General features: G+C 39.6%; 1 protein-coding gene across 1 annotated transcript in view; it reads left to right on the forward strand.

Annotated features, from left to right (window-relative positions):
• The window catches only part of LOC135479086 (neuroligin-4, X-linked-like), a 105,875-nt gene extending 85,575 nt beyond the window's left edge, over positions 1-20,300 (forward strand). Inside the window, exons 3-7 of the mRNA XM_064758807.1 lie at positions 8,651-8,836; positions 9,837-9,851; positions 11,934-12,735; positions 14,319-14,434; positions 15,999-20,300. Coding sequence (XP_064614877.1) covers positions 8,651-8,836; positions 9,837-9,851; positions 11,934-12,735; positions 14,319-14,434; positions 15,999-16,891 — 2,012 coding nt within the window. The 3' untranslated portion in view covers positions 16,892-20,300. The remainder of the gene's footprint in view (positions 1-8,650; positions 8,837-9,836; positions 9,852-11,933; positions 12,736-14,318; positions 14,435-15,998) is intronic.
• Positions 20,301-20,787: the final 487 nt, after the last annotated feature.

Genomic DNA, 20,787 nt, shown 5'->3' on the forward strand with positions numbered 1-20,787 from the left:
AAGTATTCTGGGCCCGGCTGTTAAAACTGGTTCAAGATTTAACGTTAAGCCAAGTGTTCAATTTGTACTTAACCAAAAATGATTGTGCAACCGTATATTAGATATGAACTAAATCTGCTGCTGTTATAATCTGATTTTGGACAATTGCATTGGTTGCTGAGGTTGGATAAAGTTTAAATATATTGTATGACATAATACCAATATTAGGTCATACAGATTCGAATAAACGGGTCCTGGGCCCAGAATCACGAAGCTGTCTTTAAGTCAAACTTACTTTTAACCTCAAACTAGTTTACTACCCTTAAATTGTGACTAACCTTACGCATTTTTACCTCAATAATGGCAGTTGTCTTTGTCCGTTATGACAAAACTGAAAATTAGTGCTTATGGTTAAATTCAAATTCAGAAATATTGCCACAAGTTAAGAACCAAGTCGGCTGGGTAAACATGGGGCCAGAAGTTAGTTGGCAGCCAACTGTAATATTCCTTACAGGGAAAGATCCCTTCCTCAAAGGAAATGATAAACTCTAGTAAGGGTCACTAGGAAGTTCACGGAAAACTGTATCGGAAAATATCATTACATATTTGTTTAAAATTCTTTTTTGCACTGAACTGAATGCAGCAAAATGTTTCGACGCATAGATTTATTGCTAGCTAGGTTTTATGGACAAAATGAATAATGGATAGCGTCACTGACGTCACACCCAAGTTTCCCTTCCCCTAAAGTAGGTATTTGCGGAAGAAGACACAATTTACATGAACACAGTACATGAGACTTTATTCAGATCTGAACAAAAAGATGCAGAAGAAGCTTATCGTTCTCGGTGGCATGTGTTTTTAATATGGTCCTTGAAGTCCATTTTACAATTCAAATATTTTCGGTGAAAAAATTCTCAAGAAATATGTCAACGTATTTTCAGATAGTCTCCAAATGCTTTTTTTCCATGGTTGATCGCTTCATTTCACGCGATCGTTCCCACCATGTGCATCACTGCTCTTGGTAGGCCAGTGGTTTGATCTGTGATCTGCAGTATCCATTGCTAATATTAGTGTGCTTTATGGCGATTTTGTGCGGGAAAATATACCAGTGGTTCTGTGGTGAATAACAGGAGCCTTTTCCATGCCCTTAACGGTTATTTGGCACAACAACGTATGCATGCAGTTGAGACTGAATTTACATCTCGGAAATGCCAAAAAAAAAAGAAAGAAACTTAGTATAAACGCACAGCGATTCGACCAAAATCTAAACAAATCAAAGATATAGACGGGATAGGAGGGAGACTTTGACATTCCTAGGTTGTAATGGCAGTGAGAATGCACCATCCGTTCGCTAGGGGCGGACTAATGAACGATTCAATATGCCAATTCATCATTTCCGTTGACGGAAGAGTTTCCGCCGTGCATATTTTATTGATTTATATATTTTAGATCTGGTGTTTCTCACCATATTTAAAACGTAATAGGCTAAGTCAGAGGTTTGTCAGGTTTACTTGCCAAAGGTTGATGGTTTTAACCGGGGGCTCTGATTTCCTACACCCAAAAGCCTGAACGAAATTGTATTCATGTAGGTAAAAAAAAGACGTTAACACTTCTTTCAACACCAATGAAATAAATTAAATGGAATAGAAATGTGATTGGCTGAAGTCGTACAATTGGCTCGATAGGTACAAGAAAAATCCAGATATGAAGCAGTAGCCACACCGAGAGGAGAGGAAACACGAGCTTCTTTGTGAAGGAACCGAGGTAATGAGGTGATCAGCGTCATTATTCGTACATCGATGGTTCTCCGCTCTAGAATGCAAAACGTATTATGGCCTACATGTTCGTTTTGGTAAACAAGATTTTGCGCTTTATTTTTAGCAACATCCGCTTGGTCGTGTCGTAGACTGTTAATGACCTTTGACCTTACCTCTGACAACTTATGACCTTTTCCTAGCACCCAGCTTTGGCAAAAAAAAAAGTCAAAGAGCTTTAACTCTCATCGCGGTGGTAGTGTACACACATATATATGCTGGCATACGGTTTAGTTTCATCGAAATTTTGTAATATAAATTTTCAGCCGAGCAACAAAGAACCACCCACGTTTTACTGTAACGTTCAAAACTAGTTTTGTTAAGAAAATTTCTAAATTTCAGTCCGATTCTAGGGAAGTTTTCAATACACCGAGCTACACAGCAGATTTTACATAGGTTGAAATCTGTGCTTTTTGGGGTAGAGATTGAAGTACGTTACATTACTGTTTTGGTATTTTTTTTCACACAATCTCTCACTCAATTAGTCAACCTTATGGTATTTTCCCCAGCTGATAAGGAAGGTTAATAATTGTATATCGACGTCTCTGTGACGGATTTAGGTAAAATGCCGACCCTCATTATTTAAGGAAGCGTCCATTTGTTACACGCTGATCCCTGTGTTTAGTTCATATTTAAAAAATGCTGAAACGCCATGCCAAAGACTGTACTCAATTGTACACAATTGTGATGAGGGTGACTGATGCCAATATAAATCCATTTTTATTCTATTAGTCCCCCACTGCTGAAGAATTCCTATTACTACACCTTCAAGTAAATTATTTTTAACGTATTTGTTAGATACTCATATTTATGTATTCACAGCGCATGCTAATTTTAATATCCATAAGATAACTAATCTGCATTACACTATGATATGATGGATGGGTACATTGCATACGCATGATAAACATCTATTCATTACTTTTCCAGCTGGTAAATTAAGCTCATGATTGCTTTCCGCTCATCAAGGGATTCCATTTACTCCCCTTCCTCATCCCATCGGACGCATCCCCCTAATTCAGAACGGACTCTATGATTCTGTCTTACAGTCTTATCCAGACCATCTTGTTAGATAGACTTGTTCTCGGTATTGTTTGTAAGGCTGTATCGATGGATAAAGTCCCAGTGAGTTTCGATGGTTAGGGCAGATTGTGGATATACCAGCAACCCAATACACAATCGCCTACATTGAATATTGTCCAATGACAGGCATCTCTCGTACCGGCAGATTTCCCCTCGACTACAAACTGTTTCAGTCCTGAAGTCCGGTTATAATTAAGCTCATTATTGGCGGGTGTGCTCGCTGAACCAACCTATCGATCGAAAACTTCGAATTGCCGCTTCTTTGATTTTTGCTATCGGGTGCCTTCCATGGCTTCCGACGTCCACAAAGAAGGAATCTTATCGGGATTGGCGGACGCTCGGCTGTACAATATTCGATATATTGTATGGCCATGTTACGTCTCCTTTACCACTGACAGCCACTTTTGAGCCTTCAAAGCGGACGAGGAACATAATCTGAAGAAGGCTGTATTGGAGTGGTTCAAAAAAGCCATCAGAGGCGAGTCGAATTGCCCGGATTTATTTCCCTCACGTAGACCTATTTGTTTCGCAAGACTTGTGACATTTTCACTCTCTTAAACCAAAAGTTTTGCTCCAGCGATGCGAAAGACAAAGATTTCCCTCTTTATCGCCTTAGACTTTCCGACTGACAAGAATATAAAGCAGCTTAGGTTCTAAAGATTTGGTATGTAACGCATGTGTATACAATTCCTTCTTCCGAGAGACAAGCTGATTAATCGGTTTATCCACATGTAAGATATGATATCCTTTTGAGTGTTACCTATGTGGTAGCAATACATCATGTCAGCCTTTCAAATGCCAAATCTACTGATATCTCCCTTTAGTGACCTGTCGCCAACCAGATAAGGTTAAGCATTTTTTCTCATATCGTTCGGTGATGGTCCAATCGCGTGATCGCTTCTGTAAATTTGAAAACGAAGCATATGCTTTCAGTCGTTCCTGTTTTGAATCCACGGTGTTTATTGGCACTGAGGTATAAGTATGACTTCTCCAAATACATCATCGACGGGTGCGGAATTAGGGCCTACCGATATTCAGACATTTCTTTGAAGTGACGGGAATTTCTTCGCTGCGGGATAGGCAAGCTCACGTGATTGTCTGGAAGCATAGCGTCCTCAGCAGTCTCAATCAATCTGGTGATTTTCATGCATTTTATTTCAAGTCATTGCAACATCTGAAATATAACACGGACATGAAGAAAGTTTCAAGTCGAAAACTAGAACTGACCTAAATCCCCGGATTGTTTAATTGATTTATTTGATTGGTGTTTTACGCCGTACTCAAGAATATTTCACTTATACGACGGCGGCCAGCATTATGGTGGGTGGAAACCCGGGGGAAACCCACGACCATTGGCAGGTTGCTGACAGATATTCCAACGTACGGCCGGAGAGGAAGCCAGCATGAGCTGGACTTGAACTCACAGCGACCGCATTGGTGAGAGACTCTTGGGTCATCACGCTGCGCTAGCGCACTAACCAACTGAGGGATTGTTTAAAGTCTGTAATGATATAGCACAGGCATAAATTACCACCGTCTTTTTTTATCCCACGTACAATCTGTCCTAACCATGCAGAACTCGGAACACCTCTATAAGTTATCTTATAAGCCCTTACATTGCAAATTTAGACAAACGCCGAAACGGATGATTTCTAAACCACAGTCTCAATCTTGAACATGTTACCTTGGGTATTCTTCTACCTCGATTGCTTTCGTGGCATTGGTGAATGTAAGCAAGACTTATAACGGTCTCAGAGCATCTTCTACGACCTTACAAGAACAGTTGGAATAAAACTCTGAGGCATATTGACAAGAGGCCGTACTTCACCAATAAACTCATTTGTCATTTGTGATCATTTGTCAACTAACATGTTGTCGTCACTGTTTCAGTTTTACTGTCTATGCTGTAGAATTTTATATTTTATTCCTGCGTAAACCGGAATTCTGCTGGTAGACTACATGTAGGCATCCAAGAAACCAGGTCCATTTGTATTATCCTAATATTTGGATATCAACTGTGACAAGATCTCCAGCATTTTCAGTTATTCTAGACCAGTGGCGTCTAATATATTGCATTTGTTTTGCCTAAGCCATTGTGCTAGGTGTAAAAGTTACAAATACATGTATTTATGCATTTGTACGAACAGTTAGAATAGAAGGCTCGAAAAGATAAATTGCTAATAGGGCGCATTTAACCGCTAATATATGTGACCTTTCGCCAGCTATTACACTGTTGTGACTGCTTTGGTTTTTCTCTCTATGCTGTAAATCTTTTACAATAACTAATCTCTAAAAGTTCCATAGAATCAATCATTTCCATGAATATGGCATTCACGTTGGCCTTGCTGTGTGGGCGAAACACTGTGTCTCTTGTGTCTCCTGCGTCAGTTTTGTGTATAAGGTTGACCATGTCAGCGAAATATTTTTATGTATGACGTTTAACATCAGTAAATCAGTTACTCTATATGAACGACAGGGCCAATTGTCAGACGAAATCTGTGCGCCTGAGAATAGCATATATCACTTTTATTGTTTCCCCGAGTACCGTCAGACGTCACCAGTCTAGAATTACCCAATATGCTGGTGTATCATCACATTTAACTTACATTCACATTAAAACAGTTCAAAAGAACATGGCGTCGGGAATGCTATGGTTTATACAGGAATACAATATAACTAAAGACAAACAGCATAAAGAGTAAAACCCGAACGGCGACGACAGTGCGATAGCTGGCAAATGGTCATACGTAACCGGTGAAGGATGGCCTTTTGTCAATTTACCTTACTCAAGGTTTTATTCTAACAGTTTATGTAAATGTACCATGGCTCAAGCAGAATTAGGTTAAAAAATATGCAACGATATGAACTGGAATTTATTAGACACCACAGATGCAGAATTATTCAAAACGCTGTGTTGTCATCACATTTAACATACAACCATACTAACACAATGCAATATGGCCAGTAATGTCTGATATAACCGATTTTGAAGTGTAACAGAGGTGTATGCTGTATTTTTTCATGCATTTAATACAAATCTATTCATTGATTTTTGAAAGAACTAAAGTACATGTACATAACACAGTTGTCAAAATTAAACTTTACATAATTCCAGGATAATAGCTTCGGGTGCAGCGTCCAGGTATATATTTTACTGTTATCCAGTTTAACATTATGTACCAAACAGACATTCCTTTAGTACAGACTTATTCACCGTGAGTCAGGGGAGATAACAAGATTGCCATTCGGTTTCTCAAACACTCCACGGCCTGGTACGAGGCAAACACGCGAAATGAGTGTTTATTGCCGAGTCGATTGTGCGTTGGCTTTACAGCAAGCACACTTTTAGAGAGATCTCTGTAAATATTATCCGTCACGGAATTTCCGGGTCTCAAGTTTTCAAGCCTCGACAAGCTCTGGACGCAGGCGCAAAGTAGAAAGACTTTCTAATGATCCATAAATACGAAAAGAGTTAACCGAGCAAGTTTTTACCGGATGTAAATTCGTAACATTCACAATTGAAAGCGCTAAATTTGGTTTCTTTTTATTATGCCTTAAACTTGTGCGAGCATTGTTCTTCACGAGTTACTTCCCTTGACTTCGCACTTTTCTTTCTCCGTTTGTTTACAATGCAGATTAGACTTTACAGATTTTGCAATTGACAATTTTGTATTTGAATTTCCGACGTGTCCAAAAAAAGTCTATGTTTGACGCACCATTTTCCACCGGTGATGTTTGTCCCCCGAGTAATTGAAGCTGAACAAGAAAACAGGAGAAAAAGTTGACGCATGCAACAATGCCAGTGAAAACATTCGTTACAATTGTCAGACGAGGAAAAATGGGTAACAGGGAAAAAAGGACTAAAAAAATGACAGAGTTAACCGTTGCTGGAAAGAAAAATCTATAATGTTGTATTCATAAGGAAGAGCGGTTTGAAAGATAAGCCCGTACAGTTTGATGTGAAGGCGATAATGACAGAGTTGTGCTGTTCGGATGGAGTTGAGTCTAATCTAGACTGATTATTCGTTGAGATCCGCATTCGGAAACCTTCACATACACAGAGACAATAATCCTTGATCAGGCTCCCGAACAAACACATTGCCATTTGTCTCGGCAGTTGGGCGCAGTGATCCATATTTAGATCTAAAACTGGATAATTGGCATGTTGCGTAGAAAAGTTTGCATTACGGAGCAGACAAGTGCTATGTGTAGTGATTGCATAGAGACAAGTCTTTCCTGCTCTTATACAAATAATTCACCAGACAGAGCTGTTAGGCATCGCCTTTATTACTTTGTACTGTAGCAAGCGAGATAGGCTCTAACACACACCTACATCTTGGACTATTGACTAACGCATGGCTTAACAATTGCTGAGTTTCTAACGAAAGCGTTAAATGTCAACTTTTTCTATGCCGTTTTCTTTCTTATACTCGATGTGTCAGGATAAATATCAATAAATTGTCAAATCAGGCTGTGGCGCGTTTTAGTTATGATGAAATCATTCGTGTAGACGTCTAGGCAGGCATCACGAGAAATTCATGACAACCATGTAGTATAAACTGCCTACGTTAAGCCTCTTAGACGAGACGGCCTGAATTTATACGACGGAGATCCTATTTATTGACTGGAAATAATTCCTAACTTACAATAAAACAGCACCTTTAATGCTGCTCCTTTGTAGTCTGTGTCAATTACATAATTATTAAATATGCCGCGTCACCACTAGGCGAAAGTAATCCATATTTTTCGTCTTGAACTGTTTTTTTGTTGTTGTTGTTAAACTATCCACAGGAATGAATTTCTTCAACAATATGCTTCAAATTGTATATCTACTCCTTACACTGGCATAAAAATCCAAAACTTAAACAAATTTACACTTCTGCACATACTGTAACGGTTTGAGTGTAAATGGTTTCAGAATTCCTAAAGACCTACCGCTTTTTCATATTACTTATCTAATACCAATAATATTGCTTTTATTTTCTATAATTGCGGTTAATCCTATCGGTTAATTTCTCTCATCATATTACAGAGTGAAATTATTTTCAGATTATGAAGTTATGTTATTTGTCACAGTGTACATAAAGCGTTTATGTGTGTGCGAACTTAGGAGTTTACTCTGTTGGTTGTTCAGAAATAAGGTGGTTATTTGTGTATAAATAATTGTGATGCCTTTTTATTTCTGGGATGTCATACGTGTTTCATGAGTGAAGGGGAGGGAGATGCACCTAAAATTTATTTATTTATTTGATTGGTGTTTTACGCCGTACTCGAGAATATTTCACTTATACGACGGCGGCCAGCATTATGGTGGGAGGAAACCGGGCAGAGCTTGAGGGAAACCCACGACCATCCGCAGGTTGCTGGAAGACCATCCCGCGTACGGCCGGAGAGGAAGCCAGCATGAGCTGGACTTGAACTCACAGCGACCGCATTGGTGAGAGACTCCTTGGTCATTACGCTGCGCTAGCGCGCTAACCAACTGAGCCACGGAGGCCCCTGCACCTAAAAATTTCAATTTTTATTTTTTCAAGTTTTAAGCGTTTAGAAATAAAGGGTTTATATATGTAAAGTTAATAAGGGTGCTGTTTTACTTGGCTTTCAGAAAAGTACCGTGGAGGGATCCCCGTACTGAAACGAAATACCCAACAGTATTTTACATTGTTCAGAAATAATAATAACGAAATATTAATAATACTTTTGCAGCGTCCAGAAATAAATCGCTGATATGTGTGAAATTAATCAAGGTGTCAACCTGATGGGCTTGGTTACAGGTTTCATGAGCACTGGCGAGGGAGACACGTCGGGAAACTACGCCATCTTGGATCAGATGGCTGCAATGCACTGGCTGAGAGAGAACATACAGAGTTTTGGGGGTGACCCCAACAGAGTTACTCTCTTCGGGCACGGGTATGGGGCAGCCCTGGTGAATATTCTTCTGGTATCGCCAGTCACCAAAGGTAACGTTAAACAAAAGTCCGAGAAAGTCTCAGTATACTAAAATAATCATGACGTTCGGTTTTTGTCCATACATTGTCATCGTTCATGTTTAGTTAAAGTAATGTCCACGCAGTCTATGGTAAGAGTCATGCTCATTTTTGGGAAGTTTGAGTAAAAGTTGGATTCCATTTCAGTTCATTTTTCTTAGCCTTATCGTATAGCAAACATTCCTTATTATTTTGTAACATGTACTTTAGACTTAATCCCCAGTCCATGACGTCACCGAGGTTTTACCATTCGTGTTTTAACATGGACGACTCAAAACTGCAACCTCAAAATAACTATATGTCTGTTTTCATGACCTGTTTGAACACTACATATTAAAAAAACATAAATTCATGCACAATTCATAACTGACCTAATAAACCTTTGTTTACTGTACAAATCTCACATTTTCGGATGGCTTTTCTTAGCTTATATCTGTCCAGGAACCAAGTAACAAGGTAAACTTTCCCAAAACTGCTGGATGTGTTTCTCTTAACGTGTGGACACCTTCCAGTCTGATAAGTCTTTGGATATACTATAATGCTGTCAATTTTTACAATCACGACACTCAGAAATCGCACGAAGGAAACCGATATTCAACCAATATATATCAGCACAGTCTGTCACTGTCACCAGAGACAGAATCACCTGTATATATAACATACATCTATTCTAGCAAATCCTTATCTACTTTAGTCAAGTTACAATCTTGCTGGTGCCAACAAGTCAAAACTATTGCACGCTTAAGCGTCAGTATTTAGGTTGTATTCATTTTTTTCTGTTTAATCTTTAGACGAAATAATCCTTAAACAGAGATATTGTAGTCTTGAACGTGATTATTAGAAAATTACAGGAGAATAATCGACAGCGTACAGCTTGTCGCCCAGCTACGAAGACATCGCTGACCACAAAGGATCGAGGCTTGCGAAATAATATATGTGTTCTTTTTTTGTTTTATTTTCTCCAACTTCACAGAATACAGGAAACAACGTAAGGACTGGGTATACTATTGTCTCCCCCTTGGTTGATCCTGTAACCTGCACCAAATGCACACTGATCCAAAGATAATCCCCTCCCCCTACACACAAACCTAGCTGGCGGCACAACTCAGCTTTTACCCCTTTATCACCCCCACACCATCCTTTGCACAATGATCAGTTAACAGCTTGGCAAAAATCACCAGTCCGAGGCCGGAAAATTTGCTTGTGTGAAAAGTAACAGATAAATATGACGTCATAAGTGTTTCGAAGTATTACCTGACGTCATGCTTAAGTAATTAAATATTCAAAATCATTATTATGAACAAGAGAAAGTAGCTCTCTTTCTGAAAAAATGTCAAACCATATAAATCTCAACCACTTGCGTTTCCGCCTGGATGAATTTTGCTAAACCGTTAGCTTCGGAGTGAATTCACCATATCGTTGCTCTATCTCTTGAAGCACCAGCGTTTACCCCTATAAACCTGGGTCCCACATGATTCCATTTCCCTTGTGAAACCCTCTATTGCACCCATCTTAATTGTGCCCGAGATTCGAAAAATAATACTGAAAATCAAAGACTACATAAATTGATAACTTCAACAAGGCATTGGGAGACATCTGATTTTTGATACAAAAAATTGCGGTTAATAGCTCAGTTAAATATATTAAAATGTTATAAACGATTATTGTCGTTTATCACGGCTGGGATATCTGTTGCAATCTTTTCCTCCGCCCATTATAATTTATTGTTATTGCAGTGTGTATCATTCAAGATTATATCAGATAGTCTTTCTACTGAATAATGTTCCGTCTCATTATTTTGTCAATAGTTCACATAAGGTATGTTCAGACGATAAATTTATACGGCCCCTATGTGTTCGTCCTCTATTCGTACCATTAACATTTTTGTCGTCTGTTAGAATAACCCATGTTGTTCGTTGCTACGTCCAAAGAATACTTGCTGTCTGACTGTATTGTTCAAATTGACACTAATCAGTACTAACCAGTACACGTAAACTCTATGTGTGGGACTTTCCCTGGCTCATTGATCCAAAGCGTCGCTCTCGCCACATCTAATCGGGCTTTGACCAATGGGGCTGTCTGCTTGCAGTCCAGCTCCCGCATGATGCACTGCGTCTTTATGTCGGGAATTTTCTGAGATATGCTATGAATGGCGGAGGTTTCCTTCGGGCCCCGTCCTGTTTATTGTATCTATAAACCAGTAAAAGTGAAAATCTGTGTTAACATTAGATTAGATTTTTAGTCGTGTGAAATTAGTAAATAGATCCAAAAATAAATAAATCAGGATCCATGTACTCTAAATTTTAAGAAGGTGTGAGCGGAGAATCTTCTAACCCAGATTAAGATATAATACTTGGTGACATTTTTTTTACCTTCGGGTTAATGGGACTTTATGCTGGTAAACTCCTCTACTTTATTTCATATTTATTATAGGGTATTCTCTTATAGGGTAATATCGTGTCATCACCAACCCCTACCCAAAACTGCATGATTTAAAATCTTGTCTGCCTATTATGTATTCTTTAATTAAAAGACAAAATTTATATGTATGTGATAAAACTACATTGTGGACACTATTTTCTTCAATCCCCCTCCCAATGTGATATTCTTAAATGAAGAACTCGATTTATTATAAAACAGAAAACACGAAAGAGAACAGGAGGATAATCCTGTCTGCAATCAACGCGTGGAAGATAAAAGTGTGTGGGGCAGATACTCGTGTTATTAGGCTCTCGTATTTTCCATAATAACACGGACCATAACAACATGGACGCAGTGGGTCGTTCCTCTGGTTGAAAAGTGGTGTTGGACAGCCAAAAATGTGTAGACATACCGCTGTCAGTATGCAAATGTGGGGGACCTCTTTCTCAGATGTTTTATTTTTATGATAGCTTTACGTTACTTATTGATTTCTTCGGAGATCTTGGCAAAAATATGCTGAAAGAAAGTTTTGGCGAAAATGGAAAATAACCATCTCAATATAAATCCATCTCAAAGCATGTCTACAGTTCTAAGCAGAGCACTTTGTTTACAATCGTTTTAAACGTTACTTTGTGGTTGTTTTTCTCAGACGGCCCCTTATTCCAGAGAGCCATTCTGCAGAGTGGGTCGGCTCTCAGCTCCTGGGCCGTCGCCATGGACCCCGTAGAGTGCACTCAACGATTGGCTGCAAAGGTCAACTGCTCTCAGTTTGTGGACGATCCCATCGCTTTGTTGGGCTGTTTCAGGAACAAGAGCTACGTGGATTTGGTCAACGCTGCTCCAATGGCGCCAAAGTACTACTCGTGCTTCGCGCCTTCCATAAGTCCTCAGAGCAGCGTGCTTCCACACTCTGTTGAGGATTTACACAAAAACCCCGTGTCCATCTTCAAAACGGCCCAGCTGATGTTCGGTGGCACCAAACACGAGGCTTATGGCTACTTGAAACAATCGGAAATAGAAAACGGTATATCTGAGGAAAGGAAGACTCAAATTCTGAGGACATACGTACATAATACATTCCGATACCACAGGCAAAAAATATACGAAATTCTCGATCACCATTACACCGACTGGGACCGCCATGTTGATGATCACGCGAGAAGAGACGGTATTCTCGAGCTCCTTGGAGACGGACAGTTCGTTGCCCCCATGATGAAAGTCGGTAATTACCACGCCAAAGTGTCAGACACCTACCTCTATAACTTTGGATACTCATCTCAGGCTGCCCTCTATCCTCGCTGGGCCGGAGGGGTGTTTGGTGACGAACTGCCTTATGTCTTTGGGGCGCCACTCGTCGATGGGGTGTCGCCATTTCCCAACGAGTACTCCAAAACTGAGCGCATGCTCAGTGAAGCAATCATGAGATACTGGACAAATTTTGCAAAAACTGGGTAAGACGGGAACATTTGTTGTAGTCTTTGCGTTTTTTTGTTTAGTTTTCGTGTTATACGTGCTTACGAATACAGAGCTTATGAAATTAAATACATATATATTACAAAATTTAAATAAAAACACATAGACCCCACACCCATTAAATCAATCTTACATGTACTCAACAAATAATAATAATATACATGGGCCCCATATCGAGTTCGTTGGCTGGGAACTCATCGCGTTGACGATTCAGCAAATCACAAACTCAAACATACCATATATTTACTGATGGCTCTTCTCAGTAGGGCTCATTTACATCAGCATATTCGGCAAGCTGTGTGTTCACTTAACACGCACCTACTCACGTTAAATGTCAAGGCAACGGCTAGCTTGTGGATCTCCAGCGAGTTTATTTTTCTTCCTGTTAAAGAGACAGTGCCTTATTGAATTGAAGCGTACGTTTATTATGTATATGTATTTTCGAGTATATGACATTTGGGCGAAATAAACATTTACACATCTACATGGACATCTAAAATATTTGCTTTGAGCCAAGCCGGGTTATAGATGCGGTCAGTCAGTCAGAAAACATTACCTAATGCTCGTAAGACTGGCGATATTTAGCTACACTGACAGCATATATTAACACCATTTCGTTATTTACTCTCAATGCGCTCAATACTTTTCACAAATCTTCCTTCATATTTAATATTAACAAAAAGTAATAGGTCTCATTTTACTGCCCGTTGTCGTGATACATCGACTGTTTGGACTGTGTCTGTAACTGTACCGAACTATGATAACTAAAAACTAAGATAACTATGTACAAACGCCTCTAAATAATTAATTAAAGTAATGGATACTGTATAATTGTGGACCACGACTATGAACATTCAGTATCCTTAAGAACGAGGTTAAACCCCAAGCACTCACTCTTTAATTATGTAAACATTTTGGAACTTGCGTATGTGGAAAGGTTTGACAGTAACCTGCGGATGGTCGTGGGTTTCCCCCAGACTCTGCCCGGTTTCCTTCCACCATAATGCCGGCCGCCATCGCATAAGTCAAATATTCTTGAGTACGGCGTTAAAAGACCAATCAAATAAAATCCTTCGTCAGGTTATTCCGAATTGTTCATACTGGGGAATTTAATCAGCCAAACTGTATGTAAACTCACTGAGGAATTTGAAAACAAATTTTGAAATACACCCTAACCAGATTCAGACGCGTATGATGTAAATTGCCTTCACTTTATGCGTGAATAGCCTAACGTTATTCTTTGTTCGTAGATATTCGTGTGTTCGAGAAATAACTAGACGAAGTGGAACATCCCCATCATTTCATTTATTTATTTATTTGATTGGTGTTTTACGCCATACTCAAGAATATTTCACCTATACGACGGCCACCAGCATTATGGTGGGAGGAAACCGGGCAGAGCCCGGTGAAAACCCTCGGCCATCCGCAGGTTGTTGACAAACCTTCCCACTTACGGCCCATCATTTTAAATATACTGATTAATAGTGACGTCAGAGAAACCCAGTCATCATGCGGTAACATACACGTATGTCTTAAATAACGCTGTTTTTTGTTATTTTAGGAATCCGAATTTACCCAACGCTCAAACATCTGAGCATGCCGGAAGAGTCAAAAATAGGTTTGTGGATATTGACTGGCCAACATATGACCCTGTCAAACAGGAGTATCTCTCCGTCGGTAAGTAGGAGTTGGCATATGCAATATGCGAAGGATTAATTAGACTTTCTAAACACAGAAGCGTAAAATCGTTGATGGTCTGGAATTATAATAAAGGAAAGTTAAAATATGAAGTTAGGTTCATCAGATAGACAACTGAAAACTATGGGTAAAAATACTTTCATTTGTTTTTTTAGATTGTTTTAAAGAGTTAAGAGGCATTCAGATATTTAAATTCTGCTGTGGGTTTTACGAGTTGTACTTACAGTATCTACTGAACTCGGACATCACATAAGCTTTTTTCCTGAAGTTCACCAGTAGAAAGTATTTTTTGAGAACATTATTTCAGTAATCTTTTACGCATGGGTAAAAGGGGTTATTCCAACATTCAATGGGGGTGATTAGAGTTTGTAAAACTTCCGGCCACGTTACAGTTCCAACCTCTAAAGGTATGGTCCATAAAGCCCACCTTAGAATTCCAACTGTTTGAACACCTTTCATTTATTTTTGAGAATCGAGTTTAAGTACATTTACGCATAGTTTTAAGTGGTTTGTTAAGTGATGCTTACTTCGATTTTTAGAGCTCTTTGCCTTTAATAAATCTACGGTGCTCAATAAAACCCGATTTTTTTTACACACCCTGTGGCAGCGTGTTTAAGGATGTGGTTGAAAGTCAAAAAGCTTGTTAGATATATCGAACCTAATAAACTCTTGCCCCCAGGAGGGCCCTATTGACAATTATTTCGAAGCATCACCTCTGTAATTACTATCATGTTCAGTGATGTTTCCATCTGTTTTGATAGATAATCCCGTAATCGATTAATTGACTCTAACAGTTGCAGCATCGCCCCATGTCAATTCGAATTCTAATCAAACCGACGTTGGTTGAGTACCCTAACCCGCTGTAGGGAGGTCGCCGTCTAACAAACGGATTACTGCCATGTCCTTAATCTATACGTCAATAATTGCCTAATTTGTTGTGGCGCTTTTTTCTTGGACTGACAAGTGAAATAATGTATCTGCTAGTTTGGCATGTCTAACCCATGAGAGGGACTTGTACAGCCTGTCAGTGATATATGATGTTGCTGTATTTTATTGATTTATCATAGTCTATGAGAAATGTGAGCGTGCATGCCATGCACTAAATAGATTGTGAATTTCTGAACTTACTAAGGCGAGAAAATATCTAACCATAGAATATTTCTAAATCTAGGCACCTAAACAGACCTTCGTGCACTAGCCGTCACTCATATAGGACGTCCCAGATCAGTAATAAATAGTCAGTAATAAATGCAAGCGTCAAGAGCGACATTGGTAAAATATTATGGGGCGTTTCAAGCCGATAATCTGAAGACATATTCCCAAAACCTAATCAATCAGTCTCCAAAGAAATGCGTAAGAAAATATATATTATTAGTAAAAAAGCTAATGAAATGTGAGGCAGAAACATTCAATCCGGTGCAATGAAGGGAAGACAGTCGATATTTCAAAGCATGATATCCATTTCAAATTTCAAACACGTGGTCCGTGAATAATATTTAATTACGTCTTCACTGATTTCATCGTGTTTTGTGTATTATTTCAGGGAAGAGACCAAAAGTGGGTCATCATTACAGGGGTCGTCAGCTGGCTCTTTGGCTTGATCTTATCCCCAAACTCCATCAACCTGACGGGCAGGACCCCGAACATCATCTACTAGATCAGCCAGAGAATATGTCCACGTTTGATGACCCCACAAGGCTGCTGACAAAGTTCAAGGACGTGTTTCCCCCACCGCCACCAACGGCTCCTCCCACTCCACCCTCCAAAGGAGAGCACACCAAAGACTACGCGGAGATGTCATCCCAGGGGTGGTTAGGGCCGACAGAGGACGACGCGTTTACGATTCAAGCGGAGAACCTGACACCTTACCCATTGGAAGGTTCCTCAAACCACGGCCACTCGAACAGTTCTGCACCCGCGGGGATAACAATGAACAGCAGCTCTGTACCGCTCAGTATCACTATCGCCGTCGGCTGCTCGCTGCTCTTCCTCAACATCCTCATTTTTGCCGGAATCTATTACCAGCGCGAGAGGATCAAAAAGATCCGCAAGCAACGCGAAGATCCGGACGACATTCGTCTCACGAGGAAAATCGAACGCGAAGTGGCAAAAAATATGGGACCAGAGTCAGTAAGTTTATTACCCACGCCGACTCCGCAAGCTCCCCCCGTGAACAAAGTGATGGAGGATCGGCCGAGTGCGCCGCGACAGGCCGTGCCCGTACGAACTCCGCAACCCCCAGCGGGTGCGTTTTCCTACACAGCGTCGTCCAACTCTATGCAAAGACAGTCGCCCGGACGCGGGACTAAAGCCCAAAACGGCAGCTCCACTCCACAGATAGTACAAAAGGACAGTGATAGGCATAAAGCGCATGAAATTCATGCCACTTTTAGGGACGGTGTACCGCCGGCATACAACTCCACCACGGCCGTATAGTAGTGTAACACCTTTCATTAGTAACTTCTCTTGTGTAACATACGATGTCACGAACATCACTGACATCCTGTATAAATATGACAATGTTATTTATGTAGTGATCATGAAACATATCCTTCTGTGGCATGGAAGATCAATCTAAAATGCTTTAAAATATTTGTTTTCTACTTTACGGTTTCTGGCTGCTCTGTGTCCCGTGCTTTGCTCCTGTGAGTTGTTCGGAATGGATGTCTTACTCTTCATATTCTTTGCGGAGCGACGTTGGAAGCAGGATAACATGTAATTAATTTTTCACCTGCACCGTGTTTGAAAACTTCCCCAAGCCTGTAATGTTTCATACAGAAAGGTCATTGATATTTACCATGTTCTGGAAGTGTCTTTTTAAAGAGATTGGAAGCATTTGTTGTGTTCATGATAATTTGGAACTTCGTTGTGGTCTCTAGTCCAACGTGTAAAAGACCAGATATGTTTCTTACATTTTCAGCCATACTATGCCCAGATCAGGACGACTTATACTCCGGCGTTCACATGTTAACTGGAGTGTCTGGTGAAGAAAATTTCTTCACTTCAGTAACAATAATAACATTAGGGTAAAGTGTAAATCGAAGTCCCTGTGTAAGTAGGCTTGTGTAAACAAAAGTAAACATTTGCTTCAGTGGTTGATGTTTTTCGGAGATCTTCGGTATTTTTCGGAGGTCTTCGTTGTTTTCGGGAGGTGAGATATACTTTATTACACTTCAGCCTTCAGAAAGTTTTCTTTCTTTTCTGTACCTAATCAGAGTGGGAACTGACTGTTAGCTGACATGCAGTGACTTGGAATGCATGTTACCAGGAAGAACCTATATTTTGATTCATCGGTGTCTACCCTTTAACTGCTTGTGTATTTAATCAAATTAGCAAATGTTTTGCAGCATAGCTATCTACCTTAAACATGATTTTATTTTGTTTTTGTTTTTAAAATTAATAAGTAAATATTATGTACATTGATATATACACTTTTCATTTTAATTATGCCAGGATACAGTTCCAGTTTTCTCCACAATTTCGACAAACATAAAAAAATAAACGAAATAATGGGATTATATTTGTCAGTGATCCTAATTTTATACTTCGTTCGATATAGATATGACTGTTACTTATTGCAATGCCAAAGGGGGACAACCCAATTATTTGTAGGGCTTAAGCGTAAATTAGTTTTACACCTATAGCTATTTTTTTCTTTTCACTTCTATAAATATTTGCTTATATAACTCAAGACGTTAACATCCAAAGAAACTCATCGTTATGTCACTGCCATCCATTGTCACATCCGCCATACTTTGGGAGAGCGAAAAGTTTACTTTGAATTGGTTGATCGTATACCGTGATCTCGACAACGTATGGGTCAGATGTTTGAATACTGGTATATGTTGAAATATTTTGGAAACCATACGTTTTCTTTCCAGATTTATGTGCTTTCAGTTATGTTAGAGGTTTTTGAGAATTGATGTATTAAAAAAAGGATCACGTGATAATAGATGTGTTTGAACGATGGGCTGTGTTGCCGTGGTGTACATAATGTGTTAATTATCGTGTGAATGACGCCGCATTAAACGCCAGAGAGCTAAATTCGTAATGTGGTAGCAAAATGTGAAAGTTATTCAGTGCTTTAAGTAATTAATCAGCTTTAAAATATTGTCATCACCCACAACAGAATTAGCACTTTACGCTGGCACGGCCTAAATCAACAGCCTTGGGTGACAAACTTCTGGTTATGGATACAGAATTCACCTGCTAGCACAAACAGCACATCTTTCCGTGGCGAATATTTCAAAGGAATTTACATAACGAGAGCTATGCCGATTATAACAGCACAGTTTAGGTAAGGCATACGACGTTGGTGACCTTTTTCTGGACGTATATTCCCTATGTGACCTTTCTTCGGCTGTATGTGATTGACAGAGGTCAGTTGGAATGTAAAGGATGTCCATACTGTCACTGGGGTATCCTTTGTCACGTTTTGCTGATGGTGAAGCAGTATATCAAAAAGGTGTGTTTTTTTTGTGCTGAACTGAGTATGCAGGGGTGTTTTTGTTGTGTGAAATGAAGGTACTATTTATGTTCACATGTCTTGTAAAATGTCAGATGTGTATTAACCAGAAAACAACGCTTCTGATAGACAAAAGTGAAATTATCTACTACATATTGTGCCATGGGTCCCCGGAAGAGTCAATATCCATTTTTCTTTGGATGATCTCAAGTGCAATTGACACAGCTAAATTTTGTTGCCAGGCTCTTGTGATAAAGACAACGTGCAATATGTTACCGACACCGTTCGTCATTGCGTGCCCACGATTGTGTGTTTGATGCTGGCATTAAGTATGACTGTGAGATTTGGCAGTACAATTTTCCAGTAAGCTAACTTAAATTGTTTCCCTTCTAAAACGTCTCGAGAATTCATGTTAAACAGTCTTTTTTGCACTACGCCGTAATCGCTTTTGGGTAACCATTCGACATATTTTTGAAAACTCCAATTAAACTGTCTTTTGTTGTATTTTCTTTTCTAATAATTTACGTACATGATTAATCGCTATGTTGTAATACAAAACAACGCAATACACATTACAAATGTGTTTTGTTTTTTATGAGCTGTACAAATCTCTTGTCGGTGTGCGTTAGCATTTTGCGTGCGCAGCATTGTTTAACGGAGTCTCAGTCTGCTTCTGTAAATGACAGGCGTCGTGTTAAATCTTATGCTGGAGCAGACTTGATGCTTATCCCCACACTACGTATTTACATCAACCGAATGTTTCCAGTTTAGCCCCAAGGGACTTGGACAAAAAAAAACCCATCAACTCTTCATAGCCTAACCAGCGTCCATCGTAGCCACGTATATAGCGTCTTTTAAAAAAATGTGTTCACTATTGCCATCTCACGACTGATGTCACAATCGTGACAATGGCATGTGGAAATGCGACATCGAATACGACATCAGCACCACTCTCAACCAGCATTTGTGAATGTGTTGATATTCACAGTAAAGTCAGTAATGTCCAACCACGAACTGCTGTCTATACGATTCAGTCTGAATGTTCGTTCGTACAAATGTATCTCATCAGGTCTGTTTATAATTCATTGTTACAACATGTTGTTGCATTATATTGTTGACCATGAATGTTTCTGTTCTTTGTGTTTAAGACGCCGCTGGTGGCGTCTTAAAAATGTACACCGGATTCAGTGTACAGTGTATACCGTCTGCTGGCTGGTGGCAGATACAGATTTCACTGTGTGAGAGGTGATATCGGTGCATCTCACAGCCTAAATGGCGAGGTGATACATCTAGGTACTGTACCATTGTATAGTGTGTCTTTTACGCCTCTTATTCGGCAGTTGCTCAGATTTGTATAATACGATATATATCGGCTGGAAATGTACGAGTGATTTCAAGTGTATCTGTTTTCTGGATCGATGAAAACGAGTAGACTGTGAACGTTGCATTAAGATAATAAATGTTTTCATATATACATTCACAGTTTTCAAATTGTTTCTTCTTTACATTGCACCTCTGCGATTTGCGTTCATTTCCCTTAAAAATAGAGCTGGCACCCCATATGCATTTTTCATTGCATTCACGAGGGCACAATGAGAGACTAGTCTAATCCTGTGTAACTGGTTCTCTGTATTCTGCATGTATATACCACTCCAGGTTAAAGGTAGATTAGACAGGCGGAACCGTATCGCAAAGGGACGTCACTCCGTTTTTTTTAAACTAGTATCTCGAAACCTGCGTTTTATTGTGGACGTTGCACGTTATTTGACAAACGCATCTTTGGCTTTCAGCGTTTCTTTCGTTTTACATGAATTTATCCAGCGTAATTGCCCGTTGGTAATCTGTTCCTGCTGTGGCTAATATGTAA

This window comes from Liolophura sinensis, chromosome 12, assembly GCF_032854445.1.
Source record: "Liolophura sinensis isolate JHLJ2023 chromosome 12, CUHK_Ljap_v2, whole genome shotgun sequence".
NCBI lineage: Eukaryota > Metazoa > Mollusca > Polyplacophora > Chitonida > Chitonidae > Liolophura > Liolophura sinensis.